Raw genomic sequence first — 22,020 nt, 5'->3', positions numbered from 1 at the left:
ACAAAAAGCAGGTAAAAGACCTTACTCATTGTTAACATTACAAAAAGCAGGTAAAAGACCTTACTCATTGTTATGTTACAAAAAGCAGGTAAAAGACCTTACTCATTGTTATGTTACAAAAAGCAGGTAAAAGACCTTACTCATTGTTAACATTACAAAAAGCAGGTAAAAGACCTTACTCATTGTTATGTTACAAAAAGCAGGTAAAAGACCTTACTCATTGTTAACATTACAAAAAGCAGGTAAAAGACCTTACTCATTGTTAACATTACAAAAAGCAGGTAAAAGACCTTACTCATTGTTAACATTACAAAAAGCAGGTAAAAGACCTTACTCATTGTTAACATTACAAAAAGCAGGTAAAAGACCTTACTCATTGTTATGTTACAAAAAGCAGGTAAAAGACCTTACTCATTGTTAACATTACAAAAAGCAGGTAAAAGACCTTACTCATTGTTATGTTACAAAAAGCAGGTAAAAGACCTTACTCATTGTTAACATTACAAAAAGCAGGTAAAAGACCTTACTCATTGTTAACATTACAAAAAGCAGGTAAAAGACCTTACTCATTGTTATGTTACAAAAAGCAGGTAAAAGACCTTACTCATTGTTATGTTACAAAAAGCAGGTAAAAGACCTTACTCATTGTTAACATTACAAAAAGCAGGTAAAAGACCTTACTCATTGTTATGTTACAAAAAGCAGGTAAAAGACCTTACTCATTGTTATGTTACAAAAAGCAGGTAAAAGACCTTACTCATTGTTATGTTACAAAAAGCAGGTAAAAGACCTTACTCATTGTTATATTACAAAAAGCAGGTAAAAGACCTTACTCATTGTTATATTACAAAGATCCAGCCTATCCATCATGAGCACTTTTAGCAAAGCAGCAAAAGTTACAGTGGTAAGAAAAAACTGCCTTATTAAAAGGCAGAAATCTTCGGCCGGATCCCCGGCTCATGATGAAACAGCCTTCACAGGCCTAGACTGCACCGGGCTTGGAAGGGGATAGGGGGAGAGATGGGATAAGATGCAAGAAGAGGGATAGGGAGCAAGGGGGTGGGGGGAGGCAAGCCGTCCATCAACAATCCAGTGGGGAAATCAATGAAAGGTGAAAACGGGCTCTGTTGACGCTAAACTCTCACACATTATTATGATTAAATTGTTTGGGGGGAATTAGTCAGGGAGAGGGTTGGTGTGCACACTTGTGTTTTCAGGTACCTTTGAATCAATGTCAAACCCTAAATACTTTAGTGCTCTCTTCTCCTGTGCTCACATAAAACACCTGAAAGTGATTTACTTTTTTGTTAAGGGTTAATTTCAGTTCCATTCTGTTGAAATAAAATAATAATAATAATAATAATAATAATAATAATAATAATAATAATAATAATAATAATAATAATAACAATAAATTGTATTTATAAGCGCCTTTCAAGTCACACAAGGACACTGTACAACAATCAACATTTAAAAAACAATGACTGATAAAAACAGCATACAATAAAAGAAAAGAAATGTAGGACAGTGTAATTGCAGTTAAAATGTCAGAGTGAGCAGGAGATCTTGAACAGATGGGTTTTGAGTCTGGATTTGAAGATGGGGAGAGAGTCAATGTTGCGAATGTCAGGTAGCAGAGAGTTCCAGAGCTGAAGAAGTCATTTTTTTGACTACATGTATTTCCAAACTGTATCAGGTATATATGTATATTACACCACCAAATGTGACAACTGGCCTAGCATGTATACTGCAACGTTTTTAGTTGTTTTTTCAGATATGTTTATTCAACCGTATCAAAACGCTGTCATCTGAACGCAGAACTTATTTGAAAACGGAAACAAAAAACGTTCCTGTTACCTGTGGATCGTTTCCAGCTAAATGTGGCATCATTCTGTGTTGATTGGCTGGCTAATTGCTGAGCTGGCTGACAAATTTAATGTCGTTTCAGTGTTGAATTGTGTCCAATATTGTTTTGTTTGTCACATTTACAAGGTAACGGTAATAAAAATAAAAAATATGAAATTGTCAGTGTATCATGAGAAGTTAAAATAATGATTATACTTATTATTATATTATATTATATTTTATAATTGTTTTAACATTGATTGGTCAATGGCACAACTAATTAGACATTCCTGTTGATAAGTCATTAAGTCTGATGAGTAATTCTGGTACACTAAGACGAGTCTGATGACATCACTCTTGTACTTTCAGTTTTAAACGCAGGACCTAAACGTGTCACTGAGTATTTCTACTCTGTGTCACATTTCTCACACATGTCTCTGATGATGCTTTTGTAACCACGTCAATGTGTGAAACTTTTACTCATAAAAGAACAAACTGAGATGTAAAATTCATGCTTTTAATATTTTACATTTTAGTGTCAAACATCAACAAAGAAACTGTTTTTTTCCTGAGATTATAAAGAAAATCCAGTAAATATAAAAAGAAAACAAACAAGTGACTGATAATTAAATTGTGTTGATCAATATATATACACAGATGTATTCAGTTATAACAAGAAGTGGACTGTAGCTAAGAACATCGACTCCATTACTGCCATTAAACACAAATTGAAGTGATTCAGACTTCACATAAGTTTAGACAACTTCAAACTGTGATCAGTAACATCTCCATGGCTTTGGATGCAGGACTTTAGACTTGCAGAATATTCACAGTGTAGTTGTCATACTCATACCAAAGTTTAGTATCTGCTCACTTCTTCCACCGCTGGAGATAACATCATAAATTACACTGAAGAAATAACATCGGATTAAAGAAAACAGAACTAAAAACATGTGCTACCTGACTGATAAACGTCACAATTTAACATAATTTAGAAAATCCTGATCACAATCTCTGAGAATCACACTGGGAATAAAATACAAAATGTCCTTATCACATATTTTTACCCTGCGCAGACTCCTGCTTCACAGACACTCTTCTCTGATTGGCTGAAAAGCAGGAAGTTCACTTGATTCTTAAGCACCAATTAATTACAGTGATAATTCTTATATAGAAAAACAGAATATTAAAGCCTTGAATTGAACAGAAAAACACAAATAAGTGGTTAAAAGTGAATGTTAGAGTGTTTTTATGTTTGAACTTTGTAGAGAGAAGTCTGAACATAACTGCATGTTGTTTTGATTATACCTGACAGGTGTCATAGAGTTTAAATAGGAAGTACATGTACCAGGGCAGGAAAGTTCTTTCTACCGACCTGCAGGGGGCGAGCCCGATAAAGCAGGGATCACTTTTAGGGCGGGGCCTCCTGTGATTGACATGTTGTTGCTACAGCAAGAAGAAAAATCTTCTTTTCAGTGCTCGCTTGCAATCAAAGAAACCAACAAAAACATAACTTAACTCCCCTTAATGCAAAGCAGACGTTGTCTTCCAGGTTTATCACACAGCGAGTATCAGGAGGATAAAGGCCAAACTAATGTTATATTAGAACCACAGACTGTTAAAGTCTTCAGCAGTCAGAGAGGCAAACACTGACATTATGTTAGAAACAACAACTCAGAGTTTGTCGCTTGAAATGAAATGCACTTTGTGTTCTTTGGAGGCTCTTCACTTGATGTGATGATCACACGGACAACGACGTCAAGCAGCAGCTTTGGTTTCCCACTCCTGAGAAAACAGAAACAGAAGAGTTAACTGGATAAAACTGAGAAACATAAAACTGAGATTGAAGCTTCTACACATTGTCTTTACATGCAGCTCTTTCTGTTAGAAAATATGTTCACTAACTTCTTTAAAATCTTTCTCTTTGCTTCTATCACTGTGGAGTCTTTTGACCATAAAGTAGAGGACATTGAACATTGAACATCAAAATCGTGACGTAAATTTCTGATGTCTTTCGAACCAATCACATTTATTTAATGGAGAATTGTGAAGTTTGGACCTCAGATGGTAAAAAAACATATGAGCGAACAAAGATACGGATCAGACTTTTTTGACACAATGTTTTGGCACATATTCGCGACCCGCTGAAAATGCCGCCGTGACCCACTTTTGGACCTCGACCCACCAATTGGGAACCACTGTTTTAGATGTCTTTACAATGGACCAATGCTCGCTGGGATTGGTGGACTCTCTATCTCCAGGTTTAAAGACTAAAAAACACTGAAGTTTATGTGACATTGAAAAGACTCTAAAGAGAAACATCGATCAGCAGCAGACAGATCTGTTTTCTTGAGTCTGACCTTCCGTCTCTGGAAAACCTTCCCGTGTTCGATGAACAGCGCTGAAGGAGCTCGCTTCAGAGAGTTTTTAGCCGAGGCCGTCCGTCTCAGCAGAGGATTCAGGAAACCAGCCTGGACCAGCAAAAACAAGCAGAGGTTAGAGCAGATACCAGTCAAACCAGTTAGCAGTCAAACCAGTTATAATTCAGTGGAATTGATGCTCGGGTATCTCCTCTTCCATTTCTTTAAAAATAGTCAATGCACTAAAAGTCATCATTCTGTTGTCTGGTTTCCATGTGCTGGTGATGAAGGAAGTAAGAATTCATAACTCCTTGATGTTTAAAACATTGTTGAAAATGCAGAAAGTTTGAAAAGTAATAAAAGTTACAATAACTGAACTGAATATATCGTCTCTTTGGATCGATTTTTTGTTTGTTTGTAAAATTTCTTTTAACGAACAAGAAGCCGATCCTGTCACTGTTTCTTTACCTGAGCGCGCTCAGTGCAGACGGCCAGCGACTGTCTGAACGTGCGTTTGTTCTGCTTCCCGACAGATGCCAGGTTGGTCTCTGACCCCGCCCTCAGCTGCACCGACCTCTTCCCCGTCAGCTCCAGCTTCTGAACGGCCCGCTCAAAGTCCGCCGACTTCCTGCCTGAAACACACACACACACACATTAACGGTCTTTACTCGTCACTTTTTGTAAAATAATTCAACATATTTAACAGAAACTCTAGTAAATAACGTTCTTAGAGTCTATGTTTTCCTTTTCCAATTCACGTAGGCTATATTTAGCTAAATATTGTCATTTTTGTGATCTATTAGGTTCGGGTTCTTCTCTCGTTTAATCCATTAGTTTTCTGTTTAGAAAATGTCACAGAATTGTAAAATATATCCCTCACATTATCTGATTTTCCAGATGTGCCCGACAACAATCTGACCAGAGATCATAGCAGGAGATTCGGGCTGTGAAATATCCTGATTCAGGTTTTGTTAGCAACATTAGCTTTAAATCTATGAGCAGTACAGCGCCAACCCGTGCCAACTGGCCTCTCTTAGCGGTACATAGAGCCCCAATAAAGGAAGATCCTTAACTGTCTAAAAGCCAAAGATATTCATTTCAAACTGCATAAAACCTGGATTAAAAATTAAATCCTCACATTGTAAAGGCACAAACTAGGACATTTTTAGCATTCAGCTTGAATCAGATGATTATTTTTGTTCCGGCACTAATTCCAACTACTCCAGTGCAAATTGTTTATTGACCCTTTGTTGGCTCTCTGATTGGACCGCTGACTCACCAATCAGAGAGCCCTTTCTCATAGTAAACGTTGCTACTTCCGGTTAGACAAACCTTCACCAGGGCCAAGACTTATTAATGCATTACGGCGAAATTGTGACCTTTAATTTGTTACCACAACATGGTTAAAAGCTGCTTGAGGTGGCTGCTAGAGTGACTTAAGACCCTAATCCGGGAGTTTTTTCCTGTATGGATCCGTAGCATTCTAACCTAGTAACAGTAACTAAGGAGGGCAGGGATTGACAGTTACTTCCTGGTGAGGGCAGGGCTTGACAAAGGGTCAATTATTGAGCAAATAGTAACATTATGGCCCTTAAAAAATGTGAATGTTGTATAAAGAGTTTATATATGAAATAAAGACTCACTTTGTGTTGCGAAGACGGTGTTGCTGTAGGTCATTGAGTCTCTGGAGGACACCGAGCTGCAGTGAACAGAGTCCTGAGAGCTGCTCATCTGAAATACAAATACAACACTTTATGTTCAAAATAACTTTTCAACCAATTGTTACTCTGATTGTTATTCAATTTATTGCCCTCCACTGAGTAGGGTCTCTTACAAGGTTAGGATTAAGGAAATACATCATACTCAGGGTAAAAATTAAGAGTTTATATATAGGACTCAAACCTCATTATTGTGGATTAAAGTTCTTCTGCATAAAGCAAATTTTACCTGTCACATGGTGTGTCACTAAGAGCTGTTTTTTTCTGTCTCTGAGTATCTGATATTGAAGGGGATTTAAACTGGAGTCAGGCAGAGTTGCAATCATGCAAATGCTAAGAGGAACCATTACTTTATGGGTGAGAGTATTTCTACCCCATGATAACGCTTTTTAAAATCATGCTCTTGAGAATTTCTTTAACTAAATAGTATTTTTGAGCCCATGAATTGCTCTGTGGATGTACCATGTGCTCCAGGATGGAGGTGTTGGAGTAGATGGGCTGGCCTTGGCCTTCTCCGCTCAGACGGAAAGGGTCGTCCATGTAGGTGTTTGAGGCGGGAAACCTTCGAATCTGCAAGCCACTGAGGAGTGAAATGAGAAAAAGACCACATAAGAAAAAGAAGAAGAAACAGTACAATCGCATTTGGTGTACCTCAGAGTTCTATTCTCGGCCCACTGCTCTTTCAAATTTTATAAATGATTCAAATTCCTCTAAGACAACAACATTTCCCTCCAAAACAGTTGTTTAAAAGCAGGAAGTGGCACAGTCTAAATTCCTCAAACTTGTATTGAAATGTTTACTTCGATAAAAACACCTGGTTGAATTCCAGTTCTGTTTTTCTGTTTGAATTTGTGTGTAAATATCATCTAAAATTGTTACATTCAAACAATATGCATCAACTGGAGGACCATGTTGATCGATGTATTGAAAGAGTCTCTTACCTGAGAGATCCACCTGTGTATTCCTTTGGGTTGTTGTCATGGTGACTGTGATTGCCAGCTCCGTCCTGCAGAAGCTTTAACCAGCGCTCCTTTTCTTCTAAACTACTTACCTGAGAGAAGGATGGAAACATGAAAATGTGACAAAGACTGAAATAAAAATAAACGTTTTCTGGTTCCTGCTGCATTATCTCACCTCCAGCACAGCCACCTGGTCACCGAGCATGCTCAGTGTGATCCTGTAGGAGTAATCAGTGTCTGGTCCAGGTTTGACCTCACACCCTCTCAGCTGGACGGTGTACTGAGGTGACCGCTTACTCTCCAGCTCCCCTCCCTCCTCCTCGTCCTCCTCTTCCTGTCCGAACATGTTGAGGAGACCGGCCTCCACTTGACACCGTAAACTCTGCCACTGACAGTTCATCAGCACGCTCAGGAAACCTGTCAATCAAACACAGACAGGACTATGAGGTTACTGAGGGCGCTATCTGTCCTGTCTTACATAAAGACATTTAACAAGTGCAAAATGAAAGGAGCTTTAAGCTGTTTGACCGTAATGTTTGTAATAATTAAATAAAACCAGGATTTCTCTGATGGACCCCAGCATCTGTCCATCTGTCTCCATACTGGCAGAATGAATATGGCTTACTACTGCAGTATAGATCTAAAATAAACAGATTCCGCTCTGACTGAACTGCAGCTGTAGGGCCCAAAGATTGCCAAAATGACTTGCAAGATGGGACGATGAAACAACTTATAAAATGCTTATTTTCTGAATGGAGTCTGAAGGGATTTTTTCTGATGAAACATAGGGCTGTCTTTCTCCAGAAGAAAATGTACCTGCAGTTGGTAAAATTTGACTTGAATTTTCATACCTTTGTTTGTGTTGAGGCTGCAGTGGGCTGAATGTTTCTCCTCCTCAGAGTCAGACAGGACTGTACTGGACTGAAGACACACAAAACGCAGACAGAGTTTACCTTTTCAATTACAAATTAACTACATTTTCAATATAAGTATGATTAGTTATTAAAGAATCAATGAATCTAATTTGAAGGTAAAATATGTATTCCATGCTGGTTTTAAATACAACAGCTCAACCTAGCCAGCATGTTTGTGCTGAAATGACAACATATTGTGAAATTTTTTGAAGGTTTTTATATATTCATGAACATCTGGGTTTTTATTTATTGTTGGTCTTTAATGAATGATGACAAGAATCCTCACAAATTTAGGTTTAGGGTTGGAAATAATATAAAACGTAAAGTCTGGGGAAATCAGATAACATCTTGAGGATTTGACATTTTTGCCGTCTTTATTTCTGGTTTTGGACGTGACTATACAGTATTTTTACCAGAGTGTGAAGTGTGTGTGTGTGTGTGTGTGTGTGTGTGTGTGTGTCTCACCCTGCAGGACAGCATCTGGTCTGATTTGTTCAGAGACGAGCAGCTCTGAGACTTAGCTTCACATCCGACACTCACCTCCTCCATCACCTGCACAAATAACAACACATACAACACACCTGATATAAAAAGACTGACTAACACACACTCAGCTGCTACTTCATTAGAAATACTTTAGGGTTGCCAACCATCCCGTATCAGCAAGGACATCCTGTGTGAGTCGCACTTTGTCTCCTTATTTAATGTTGAAATAGTGGACTAATTTATTTCCACTGTAACAATAACAACAGTTTTGGTTAAACTACAGATAGAAAATAGGCTCCACTTCTCTTGCTTATAATCCACATATACACAAAGTGGTACTTGCAAAAATTGGCAGTCCTAAAACAGCTTTACAATCTAATGTGACTCAATGCTAGAGGAAGAACTGTCGTCCTTTACGTCAGCACAAACACACAAAACTACTTCAGAAATGTAAAGCAGAATGAACGAGATCTCATCCCTCGTTCAGTTTGTCAGTGATGTGTGAAGTGTGTGTTGTTGTCTGTGTCGTGTGTTTCTGACCCTCTTCCACTCGTCGGCCTGCTGGAAGCTGCTGTATCCCAGCACCAGAGACTCAGATCCCAGTAGAACCAGTTTGAGCTGGTGCTGGATCTTCCTGTTGCTCTTTGACTTGTAGGCGAGCTGACAACCGCGCAAGCTCAACTCCATCTGAGGCAGCAGGTCCTGAGCACACTTATAACACTGAGACACACACACACACAGACACACACACACACACACACACACACACACACACACACACACACACACACACACACACATATATTAGTGTCGATCTCTCTGTTTGTCTGAACAGCTGTAGTAGAACATCAGAGTTGCTCTTCTTACCAGCAGCACGTCGTTCCTGATGATGAACAGCTGTTTGGTCCATTGTCCGAGCCACTTCCTCCTCCACAGATAACCACAGAGGCGGGACTCGGGGATGGGCCTTAGGCAGGGCTGCGAGGCACTCCATCGGAGGTAGTGAGCTCTGTCCTTCACAGGCTCCTCGTCATCGTCATCTTCCTCCCCGTACGACTCGTAGTGACTGCTGTCTGACTCCGCCTTCTCTGAGGGAGGGAAGAACACATTATCAATGTTTCTGTTATCAATGTTTACTGTGTGTGTGTGTGTGTGTGTGTGTGTGTGTGTGTGTGTAGGTACCCGTGTTAGAGGTGGTTGTGTCAGCTATGTAAGGTGCTGCCTCCTCGTATGTATCTTCATCATCATCACCACCCAGGCCTCCTGGAGGGAGAGGCGGCACCACAGGACCCTGAATCTGACATCACACAGGAAACAGGAAGTGGTCATCATCATGCATAAACAAACTGGTCAGGTGGACTGATGTCAGAGGCAGATCTTTAGCCTCTCGTCTTGTGTTTGTTGGTGAGGCAGATTGTGTGTGAGAGAGAGCGACTCCTGTTTCTAAGACACAACTGAAATACACATAGTTCTGACTCGTCCTCTGTTTGACGGACTTTTCTTTTGACTATTTTCTTTAGCTTCACAGTGTGAGCTCTCAGGTCGTGCTCGACATTCGGCTCTTCCAGTGTGAGCACTTAAATTCTTAAACGATTCAGTGAGAGCTAAAGTTCCACCACTGCTTTTCTGTAATCAGCCCAGGCTTAACTCTGCTCCCTTTCTATGTGAACACACTCAGAAGCTCTGGTTTTCCTTATCGAGTTGATAGGCAGCTTTGTCTGTCCGCTAAGCGTGATCTCATCTGTCAGGGTTAATTAAGCAAGATAACTTAAAGATACCCTGGGTATGGTGAACTGACTTTGTAGTTCAGGCCTCGGTATCCTTTTTTCATTTGAAGGAATCTTTGTTTTCACTTTAGCTCAACATTAACAGCAGCCTCTACACCTGACAAAAAGAAAACTTTGAATAGCTGAATCTGCAGGACCAGCGAGCAATAACTAAGGTTAAGACCTTTCTCTGACCACAACAGTACAGTTAAATAATTAAACTTAATAATAAATTGTTTTAGAAACATGGTTTTATATTGAAAAAGTCAGCAAAACCTTAACTAATCAAGCAGGACATTCAACACTTTCTTACACACTCACTGTCACGATGCTGAACTAAACATGAGCTGCCAGTGAACACAACATGTTTTTAAATTAGTTTCATATGATTTCCCATGAGCCCAGGTCAATGTGTGTGTTTGTGAGTGTGTGTGTTTGTGTGTGTTTGTCCATCCATCACGTAGGCCAGATGCTAATCAGCCGCCATCAGTGACCACTTCCTCTCTCTGCAGAGCTCTCAGCCAATAGGACGACGGATAGAGGAGAGATGGCCTCATATATAAACACAGAATATCCTGTCACTCCCTCCAGCACAAACACACACACACACACACACACACACACACACACATCCACATGCACGCACACGCGCAGTAACCCTGCCGTCTCCTCCCAAACCTCCGGAGGACTGCAGTCTGTCATTACTGACCCACATCACAAACCTCCTCCTCCTGTTATCTTAAAAAAGCTCTTTTTTCTTTCCCGACCACTTTTCTTTAACCTCGAGGGAAACCAGCAGGAGGTCAGAAAGTGCAGGGGAGTTTAAAAAACAAGAGGACTCCGAATCAGAGAAAGTCTAAACTGACCACGTTTCATGTGTTTTTCATTTTGCGGTAAAGGATGCTCCTCTGCTATGACGGAGAACGTGTTCAGATCCTCAGTTAAAGTTAAAATACGAATGTGTCCGAACCAAGCAGCTTACTCTGGTGTTACAAAATAAAGTCTATTTGGCAAGTGCAAAAAACTGCAGTACCTCAGGTGTCCACCTGAGGCTGGCTCCAAAGTGAGTCAATCACCATAGGGTCCCATATTAAAATGTCCAATTTTTACAGCAGAAATAAAGATTTTTACAGCCTGGGGCGAAACAGGTTTTTGTCTCATTTCTATATTTGTGGCAACGGTACAAGGGGTACATTTTTGCACAACTCACATATTTTAATAATATTAATCCATAAAGGTATAGACAGTGTCGGCCAACCTCTCTCCACAAGGAGAATGACAGATCGGCATTCACCTTCAGGGGCGAGCCAGCGGGGGAGCACAGCACTGTGTATGTATGTCTTTTCTTTTCTTCTGAAGTTATATTTTTGGGTCATTTTTTCCCTTTATTGGATAGGACAGCTGAAGAGAGACAGGAAACATTGGGCGGAGAGAGTGGAGGACAACAAGCAGCAAAGGATTGAGGTGGGATTTGAACCCACGGTGATCGTGGTAACAAGGACTATAGTCTCCGTACATGGGTCATGCAACATAACCTCTATGCCCCTGTGTATGTGGAGCTCCTGCTGTGACGTGCTCACAGACTGGGACACCAATGGTACACCGTTGCAGAATCTAAATGAATGTCTTTAGGCGTAATAATGACGGAGCTTCTTTTGGGCACTGTTGTGGTATTGCACTATAAAAAGGGCTCATGGTATCAACATGCGCTGGGTAACAAATGTCTGATGTGTGTTTTGACTCACCGAGTTTCTCAGCCACACAGGCGAGTCGAGCTCAGACGACCCGACTCCCTCTGGACAAACAAACAAATCAGATTCATTTACATTTAATATAACATCATGTGTCCTTTTAAAGACATTTACAACATCAGTCATTTCTTCAGATGACGCAAAAATATTCGTAAAGTCTGAGAAGATCATAAGCGGGTCCATGGAAGCAACTCATCTTGTAAACGTGCTAAAACATTTTTCATGCTGTCGCTGTGAATTTAAGCATGTTACAGTTATCATATGAGGATGTGCACGTGAAGCAGATCTAAATAAAAAGCTCAGTGTTACCTGTGCCAGGTGTGTCTGTCAGCTCGTTGCTAGGAGACGATGATGGACAGCTCATGATCATGTACTCGGCATCTTCCACTAGAAACACACCGAACACATCTGTGTGTGTCAGTAAATGTTATAACAGGAAGTTAACAGATCCATCTCGTTTCAGTGATTCAGACTGATCCAGCAGTTGGTTTAAAGTTTAATCTCCGACCAAACATTTGTCTGAGAATCTTTTTTGGTCGCCTTCTTTGCTTTCATTTCTTACATAAACCGACATTTCAACTTCTTCCATCTGTAAGGTGGCATTAAAACTACAACTGAGATTTGAGTTTCTTTCAGTGATTACTCTTCAACTGACTGATCCAACATCAGCTATTAGTAAGCACAAAAAAACAAGCTTTTTTCACTCGTAATAAAAGCAGAAGTTGTGGGACTTTTATCTTTTGTAAGAGAAGTAAAATCGTAAAATCAGAAGATCAGAATCACAAAGTGGCGACTGGTCAACAGGGGGCACTAGGGCACCTCACTCCGCTCTAGGAGAATACTAAATATGATTTTTATTTTAATTAGTTTTTAATAAAGGCTGTAAAAACTGAAAAAAATACAATTTTAAAAGGGCAAAGTTTATATTATATAGTAATTGAGTAAAATGTCAAATCTGCAAAAAATAATTTAAACGCTCTATGTGTCCAAAATTACTGATTGTTGACGTGTTTCTGTTCTTGGGCACTAGAATCCTCTTCAACACAGATATACAAGATATAAGAGGAACGAGGAGCTCAGGAAAAAATGTGTCAATGAACCCATTACACACCACCACCCAAGGAGGCCGCAGAGAGCGAGACATAAAGAGCGAGTCATGCAGCGTCACTGGATCAGAGCAGCAGACCAGCATGAGTCAGCAGTATTTTAATTCTGTCTTTACATATATTAGGAAACATAAGCCTGAGAATGTGAGTGCATACGGTGTTGTTTGTTGAGTATATTAAGTCAAAGAGATCGTTAAACTTATCTTGATACTAATTCTGTTAGCCAGTTAATGGTATTTTCCAGTATGTTTTAGGATCAAGCTAACAAACTAAACTATGCATCCTGGTCTGTCTATGAGAAGTTGTGCCCACCATGGAGAACGATGCACCAGTCACTCCTGGGTTTATTGTTCATAAAATGAATATGATTCTTACCAGGAGTGTCGTTTGTTTGCAGTTTGGACAGCAGCTCTGAGATGGATTTCTTCTGAGCCTGAGCGATATAACTCAAGTTCTCTGAGTCCAGAACAGACAGGAACGACTGCAAGTCCCAGATCAGCTTAGCCAGAACTAAAGACAGACAGACAGACAGACAGACAGACAGGTGAACAGACAGACAGACAGACAGACAGACAGGTGAACAGACAGACAGGCAGACAGACAGACAGGTGAACAGCTGGACTCCTCAGTTTTACTGTGACAGAGTTTATCTCGTTCTAATGAGTCATGGTTGACCCAACTGTTGACGGAGCAGCAGAACGATGAGTCATGTTTGATTACACTCTCACTATCTGTCTTTATGAAAGACCCTCATTGTCCCTTCTCACACAGGCACAAGGTGAGCCACCACATGGCAGCTTTCTCTTTAATTAGTGCAAAGCATTAATACAGTGACATTTCACAAAACACATCTTCAAAACTAAATAAACAGAAATAACGACAGTGGAATGAAAACAGCTCAACGTTCATGAAAAAGAGACAAAAATTAATAGAATTGAACAGATTAGTAGAAATATTGTAATAATGCTATTCTCAGTAAAGGGGCCAAGCTGACTATCCCTTTAAGATGTCAACATGCTAGAGTTCCGATGTACACAACCTAAGGATGTTTATATGCTAATATGCCAAATGTTAGAAGGTTTACTGACAACATTTTGAAAAGTTGTATTTAAAGGCAGGGTTGGTAATTAAAAAAAAAAAACTAGCATGATTTTAGAACGAGCAGGGAGACAGGGAGGCGTGATTGGTTCATCAGATTGGTACCTCGTGGCAGACATTGGTTGAAGTTTTCACAGGCTTACAAACTGCTACAGATGACGGGTTTTCTTCAGAGAACATGAGTTATTAATTTCTGTCAGGACCTAAAGACAATTTCAACCAGAATCTTAAAAAGTGGATCTGGAGGAAACTACCAACCCTGTCTTTAATCAAGTCCTACTTTCTTTATATGTTTTCTTTTTGTTACATAATCTTTGCTTCTTGTAAAACATTAAAAAGTGAAAATCTTTATTCTGTTTCCTCGTCTTTTGTTCTGTGAGTTTGTTGAGAGTAAAACAGAAACCGAGCAGGGTTCGTTTTGTCGTCAGCAGGTTGATAAAACACGGACGTTGTCATGAAGTCAGTGTTGAGTTATGAATGAAGCTTTTGTGTCTCGGTTCAGTGAATGAACGGCGACTTTGTGTTGAGTCTGCAGGAGAGTGAAGGGCTGAAATCATTAAACACAGTTATGGGAGAGGCCTCCCTCTTTACATGTTATTTACCTTAAATACTATTTTCACTTCATGTGGTTCCTGTTAGACAGTTACTACCATAGTTCTGCTACGTCATATTTGTTATGAACATTATCCATAGGCCATTTGGACAGGCCTTTTCTGACTTTAAGTTCACATGTATGTTAATATTTTTATCTATAAGTGGGTCTGTTTACACATTTTATTGTATGATAGGGTTTGAAAATTAGAGAAATATATAAATGTTGTTGTTGTTGAAACACTTCTGGGTGACAAATTTGTACTTTAAAGTAACAATATGTAGGAATTTGGTTAGATGCATTTTGGCGCCCACCAAAGGTCTCTGAGTGTAACTGCACTGTTGTGAAACACAGACAGTGCTGTTACGCCTCCCCCTCTTAGGCAACGTGCATTTGTTGACAGGTAAAGGGTGGTGAAGGCGACAAAGACAGGAGTTGACTGACAGGCTTCAGAATAATTTTGAGAAAATTGGACTCTCCTAGCATCTTCCGCCCGTTGTTAGTAAACTGTTAGCATGCTCAGAACACGCTGTTTCTGTGTCTGTAGTTTTAAATATGTAAATGAGCTGTGTCTGACCACGCCCCCTCTCTGGAAGGGCTCGGGTGGCTCTGGCTTTCTCGCTCCATGTCCTATTGTTTACGGTGAAAAGGCAGACTCAGAGGGCAGAACAAACACCTAGCTGTGGGAGTGTCACCCACATGGGGGAGGGGCTACTGCCCTTTGTGATGTCATGAAGGGAAAATCTCCAAACGGCCTGTTTGAGCACACATTTTCTAAAAAGTGGAGCAGGGGAAAGACGGAGAGGATGGACTTTTCTCATCATTGGGGGTTTGTAGACAGACTAGAGACATGTTAGAGTTAGAGAAACATGGTGAAGTGTGTTTTACATAATATATGATCTTTAAATTGTTATCTGTTTAAATCATAAGGTTCGACTTCATGACGGCATAAACAAGTGATAGAAAAAATCCAAACATCAAACTGACTGCACCTGCTGAGGTGAAAGTTTCCCCTCCACAAATATTGGGATGTTCTGGCCTTCACACATGTTAAGTGATGTGACAGGAAACACACTGATAAGCTGCAGAGTGCTGCTAATGTTTAACACAGAATAAAGAGTGTGTATGTTACATCATCTTAAAAAACTCAAGGTCTCTGTAGAGAAAGTGAGAAAGGAAGTGGTATGTAGTTAAAAATAAAAAATAACTAACTCCAAAGATCGTTCTCTATTATCGTGTAATTAAGGGTTGACCCTTAAACCCTAATTTGATGATTTAACAGATTTAAATTTGACTCCTGGTGCTAAGTTTTAGTCATTCAAATACGTGTACATTTTTTATTTTTATAGAAATATCCCCAACATAGATGACAGATGAAAGTATAATTCAAAATGAAGCGGTGTATAAGAAGGTACTTTTCAACCATGAGCCTCCATAACAGCTTTAGCTCTCTTTGTCAGGGGTTCTCTGACTGCATGGAGCATTTTTCAATGTTTGGTGTGTTTGGTGAGGAAAGCGCTGTAACAGGTTGCTCCACAACCAACGCTTAAAAATCTCCTCAACATCCACAAGAACCACATAAACTGTATGACCTCCTCAATGACCACAAGAACCACATAAACTGTATGACCTCCTCAATGACCACAAGAACCACATAAACTGTATGACCTCCTCAATGACCACAAGAACCACATAAACTGTATGACCTCCTCAATGACCACAAGAACCACATAAACTGTGTGACCTCCTCAATGACCACAAGAGCCAAAAGTACACCCTTTAAAATTCTTGTAAAATTTGGAGGAACTTCCTACGGTACGGACTTAAAAACTTTTTTCAGTTTGACTAGAACATCCCAAATGCATTTAAACTCCTATAGGTCTCATAGAACCAATTAAAGGACTAATGCAGCTGCTTTGTACCCAAAGAGACCACCTTTACCTTCCTTGTGAATACTAGATCATTTTACAGAACTTCTTGAACATTCTTAAGGACACTAAGGGACCTCAACAGCTAACCTTTTTCATGACCATTAAGACATCTTAAAGGACCAGAAGGACTTCTAATAGCATGAGTTGAAATCAAACGTCACCACAAACATTCCTTATGACCACGAGAATCTTTAAAAGGAGTTTAAGAACGACCTGAAAGTGGCCCGCCCAAATCTTGACTAGAATCCCCCAAGAGATCATCCTAAACAATCACTAGACCTCATAGGCTGCTCATAGATCTCTTAATACCAAGAGTAGAACTAGAATATTGCCCCCTTCAATGCTGAAGCATGATTGCCCACCTAACCATTCCCCAGATTTTTTGAACTATTAGAACCTTTCCTCTAAAAAATACAACCTTCTCCATGTTTTTTTTTCCAAACACTATCCTATTTTATTACATAAAACATAGAAATAAGACCAAGTTGAAACCAGAGACTGTAAATATTAATGTTTGAAGCCTGAGTGACGTCACCCGTCTGTTCCTGCAGGCGGCTCTGTAGGCTCATCGACAGCAGCCGCCATGTTGGAAATCCTGTCTCAGCCTAACTTTCAGTCAACCTAAGGGACAGGCTGAGAGCTGGAGCTGAGGCGGGTTTTAAGCCCCTTGATGAACCGTTACACCGTGCCCACCTGTGAATCATGTCAGCTGCACGCCTAACTATGAATAACACGTATCGTTTTTAAAATAAAAACGGAGCCGCTGTACAGTGTGTGTCCTTGAAGACAATAGTTTTTTTTTTTTTTGTACCAGGCTGTAAACATGTAAAAACTGTTTTTTCGGCTGTGGTGTGTAAGTGACTTGCAGGATTTTACACTTCCACATTGGCTTCATTTTTCAAGCCCGGAGGTTGCCGCTTGGTTGAAACCCCCGAGAACATCAGCAGGTACGATGGTTGAGAGGTCTAACTGTCAACATGTTTTTAACCCTTTAAATGAATTGACTTTGTTGTTGTTTTCTCTCCTTTTTAAAAACTGACGTTTGACGGAAATAATCTCCAAACAGTCTGAATTATCATCAGAAGGAGTGAAAATGTAAAATATGCAGAGGAACAGACGGTGATTGTGTCCGAGCTTCATTCACACACACAGAGTGCGTCCATTCACTCTCTGAGCTGAGTGGGAGACGGAGGTTAAATGTTTCAGATTAACTCTTTTCTGCTGATTTAAAAGATCCTTCGGCTCTGCTTATTAGCCTGCTGCTGTTTTAAACACCAAGCTGTGCATACCTCACACACCCACGACACAACGACAACAACAACAACAATAACAACAACACAGACAGTCGGTCTGTCTGTGGAGAGAAATCACAACACAAAGACTGCTGCTGCACAGAGATATAAAGAGTTTGTTAGTGAACGCAGCTTATCTGAACATCAACATTACTTCCTGTCTCTGGTTTTGATGCTGCTGACCACACACACACACACACACACACACACACACACACACACACACACACACACAAAATGAAAAACACATCCCACACACAGCGTATGACGTCTGTTTGAATGAGAGACAAATCATGTTTGGTGTTTTGGTCTCTGTCTGGTTTTAGTTTGTTGTCCCATTTACTAATGTTTGCTGTTTCTATTTGATAAACTTAAAATCAAAAAATCAAACAACTGAAAAAAATTATCGGTGTCATCGTTGTCTCATGTTAAGCAGATTTACCGGCTGCAGAAAGTTGTCTAACCCAAGTCATGCCTCAGGTTTCCATGTTACACCAAAAAGAAGTCTGTACAACGGGACCCCAGCAGTGTCATATCTGCGCAACATCCTGTGATATTCCTGCACCCTGTCAGTCGACATGGTTCTTTGACTTCTCACTGTGCAGCTCCTCTGCTTGTCAACAGATGCACGTTGTGTGTGAGGGAGGCATAACAGCACCGTGTGTTTTACAACTTAAAGAGACTTAAAACAAATCAAATCAAAATCCTACATGTTGTCGCTACTCTAAAACATAAAGACAAGAAAACAGAAAAAGGTCCCTTTGTGAGCTCTTTTATTCTTTCACTGACTTGTGATCAGTTGATATGAAAACTGTTAGGGCCAGACAGAAATATGATTTATTTATTTATTGTTAAAGATATCAAAAGAGCCAAACATTAAAGGTCACATATTAGACTAAATGTTTTTTTAAACACTAATATGTGTCTCTAGTCTGTCTACAAACCCCCCAGTTATGAGAAAAGTCCATCCTCTTTGTCTTCTGCCTGCTCCACTTTACAGAAAATGTGTGCTCAAACAGGCCGTTTGGAGATTTTCCCTTCATGACATCACAAAGGGCAGTAGCCCCTCCCCCAGGTGTGTGACACTCCCTCAGCTAGGTGTTTGTTCTGCCCTCTGAGTCTGCCTTCTCACCGTAAACAATAGGACATGGAGCGAGAAAGCCAGAGCCGCCCAAGCCCTTCCAGAGAGGGGGTGTGGTCAGACACAGCTCATTTACATATTTAAAGGTACAGACACAGAAACAGCGTGTTTTGATCAGGGCTGAAATAGAGGGGTTTATAGACATGATCAAATACAGGATCACAGTGGATTTAAGAACAAGAAACTTCACACACATGTTTTGGGGAGCTCTGAGACTCATTTAAACTGGTTGAAGAGGAGGAGAATATGTGACTTTTAAAATAAATAAAACTGTATAGTAAAAGTGTCAGGGAGGGTTGACTGACGTGTTTGTGTCCTCGCTCAGCACAGCACTGGTTTTGTCACGCCCCTGTTTTTTTTAATCTTTTTGGTTAACTTGTGAAGTCATTCAACTAAAACTAGAGACATCGGTTGGCCAGGGTGCATGTAAGGGGAGAAAAATGCTAAATTGCCAGTGTGAATCCAAACAGACTATTAGCTGTGTCTCCTGAGGGCAGCGCAGGGAGGAAGTGGGGATGAGGATGATGAGGGGCGGAGGACGGAGGTCAGACAGACGGGTGTTTCCGAATGTTTGGCTGCCGAAGTTTACATACCATCAATGTGATAAAGAAGAAGAACTCATGGCATCAACAGGTTTTGCTGGAACTAGTTTAGATATAAAGATAGGTCCTTTATTATGAAACAATAACATCTTATTTGAAAAAAATTAGTTTTTACCCTTTACTTTACTTTTTTACGCTGTTTCTAACTACTCAAAGCGCTTTTTTGTAAAGATTTATTTTTGGCTTTTTCTGCCATCTACTCACTAACCACAAGGCCACCGGCGCCCCCCCTCAAAGCGCTTTTACACCGCAGGTCACACCTACACACATCACATACTGATGGTAGAGGCTGCTTTGTGAAGAGACCGTCAGTATTAACTAATCCATTCACACACATTAATACATCTTCATGAAGCTTCATAAATAAGGTTACTATAATTATTTTAACCTCTTTCTGATGTCCCCACAATCATGTGTTGTGAACATCTGTAATATTTATTTATGACTTTATTTTATGTATTCGTTTATTTAACAGGGACACATTCAGTGAACATTTCTTCATATGTCAAACACACAGTATAGATGTCATGCATACAGGATTATAACCGAGGCTTATTAGCAACCTGTCCACGGATTAAAACACAATCTTTAGACTTCAAGAAAATACAGAAACAGTGATACTTTACAAATACAGACATTATAAACTTAATATAAATAAGAGACTAAATTAGACCAAACAGTGAAATGAGGATTAGAAGAGGAAACAGTCGATGCTCACAGACTTCCTTCAGTTTCAGCTTCTGTTTTACTGGTTTATACTTCTTATGAATGTAGACGTTTAGTCCTTTTATTCAAAAATTAGGTGATAAACAAAGACACAGTGCATTAAGTGAAGATGAAGCAAAAGAAAACACCTACAAAAATTATGTGAAATCTGTTTGTTTTTTTTCTTCTGTGAAAATATTCAAAATGTTAAAAAGTCACACAGAACTCGCATGTCAGCTCTTTAAATATTTTTTAATGGTGTTTAATTTTAAATGTTAAGATTCTAGTTTAATTTGACATTAAATAAATGTAAATAATTCATCTTTTTGACGCCTCAGGTGATAGTCAAAGTCTTAAAGGTTTATGGCTTTAGTGAAACCTCGCTGAAATCTTGCAGTCCTTTGATTTCTCAGTGATGTGAATTCTTGTTTTGTTGTATCTGTAATATTTTCTGAACATAAAGTGTGAAATAAAGTGAGCACGGTACCTTTCTGTTTGTCCATGTCTGTCCGTCTGTCTCAGCAGGTTCTTCTCTGCAGTCTCATGTCTCTGCTGAAGAGTCCAAAACATCAAACTTCTGACAGAGAAACAGAGAAAGAGAAGTTTTCCTCCTCTGTGATCGCTCTCTTTCTGCTCTGTAGGAAAAGTTTCAGCTCTCACCGCTGAGTCCTGAAGACCTGACTCTGAGTGACATCGAAACAGGAGAAGAGGACGGGCCAACATACTCATTAAGTGGGAGGAGAGAGAGGAGAGGACGGCCCGACAGGAGGGAGGGAGAGAGAGAGAGGGCGAGCTGACAGGAGGGAGAGAGAGAGGACGGGCCGACAGGAGGGAGGGAGAGAGAGAGAGGGCGAGCCGACAGGAGGGAGGGAGAGAGAGAGAGGGCGAGCCGACAGGAGGGAGAGAGAGAGGACGGGCCGACAGGAGGGAGGGAGAGAGAGGAGAGGACGGGCCGACAGGAGAGAGGGAGAGGAGAGGACAGGCCGACAGGAGGGAGGGAGAGAGAGGAGAGGACGGGTCGACAGGAGGTAGGGAGAGAGAGGACGGGCCGACAGGAGAGAGGGAGAGGAGAGGACAGGCCGACAGGAGGGAGGAGAGAGAGGAGAGGACGGGTCGACAGGAGGGAGGAGGGAGAGGAGAGGACAGGTCGACAGGAGGGAGGAGAGAGAGGAGAGGACAGGTCGACAGGAGGGAGGGAGAGAGAGGAGAGGACGGGTCGACAGGAGGGAGGAGAGAGAGGAGAGGACGGGTCGACAGGAGGGAGGAGAGAGAGGAGAGGACAGGTCGACAGGAGGGAGGGAGAGAGAGGAGAGGACAGGTCGACAGGAGGGAGGGAGAGAGAGGAGAGGACAGGTCGACAGGAGGGAGGAGAGAGAGGAGAGGACAGGTCGACAGGAGGGAGGAGAGAGAGGAGAGGACGGGTCGACAGGAGGTAGGGAGAGAGAGGACGGGCTGACACACTAATCGAGAGGGGGGACAGGGAGAAGACGGAGGAGGTGAAAGAGAGAGAGGAGAGAACGGGTCGATACACCCTTTATTCTCCTTTGGGTGGGCGGTGTTAAGTAAAGACTGTAATGACTTAACAATGTTAAGTAAAAAATAATGTTCTTGATCGTTTCATAGGTTAAGAGCTGCTAAGTTAATTTCTTATCATCAGGGGATGCTGATGATGGAGGAGGATGCTAAAAAAAATAAAAAAAAGACCATTTCGAGATTTCTTGTTTTTTGTGTAACTTTTGGTTCGGTTTCTTTTT

The 22,020-nt window shown here is 40.6% G+C and overlaps 1 protein-coding gene across 2 annotated transcripts; it reads right to left on the bottom strand.

Annotated features, from left to right (window-relative positions):
• Nucleotides 1–2,341: 2,341 nt before the first annotated feature.
• On the bottom strand, nucleotides 2,342–21,074 carry si:dkey-220o5.5 (actin filament-associated protein 1-like 2). Of its 2 annotated transcripts, none has more exons than XM_065950825.1 (16): nucleotides 20,754–21,074; nucleotides 13,281–13,415; nucleotides 12,109–12,207; nucleotides 11,794–11,843; nucleotides 9,465–9,579; nucleotides 9,150–9,370; nucleotides 8,823–9,002; nucleotides 8,262–8,348; nucleotides 7,734–7,803; nucleotides 7,058–7,299; nucleotides 6,865–6,974; nucleotides 6,386–6,503; nucleotides 5,849–5,936; nucleotides 4,674–4,837; nucleotides 4,206–4,316; nucleotides 2,342–3,630 (listed from the first exon to the last, which is right to left on the bottom strand). In XM_065950825.1, exons 1-16 carry the CDS (start codon nucleotides 20,767–20,769, stop codon nucleotides 3,604–3,606), a joined length of 1,833 nt encoding a protein of 610 aa, XP_065806897.1. In that variant the 5' UTR covers nucleotides 20,770–21,074; the 3' UTR covers nucleotides 2,342–3,603. The 2 variants fall into 2 exon arrangements, with proteins under 2 accessions (XP_065806897.1, XP_029135040.2); XM_029279207.2 differs by having other exon boundaries at nucleotides 12,109–12,186; nucleotides 20,754–21,068.
• Between the last annotated feature and the right edge of the window lie 946 nt (nucleotides 21,075–22,020).

Source organism: Labrus bergylta, chromosome 2 (assembly GCF_963930695.1).
Source record: "Labrus bergylta chromosome 2, fLabBer1.1, whole genome shotgun sequence".
In the NCBI taxonomy this organism is placed as follows: Eukaryota; Metazoa; Chordata; class Actinopteri; order Labriformes; family Labridae; genus Labrus; species Labrus bergylta.
Note: the sequence above shows the minus strand (reverse complement) of the source record. Positions and strands in the feature narration are given on the sequence as shown.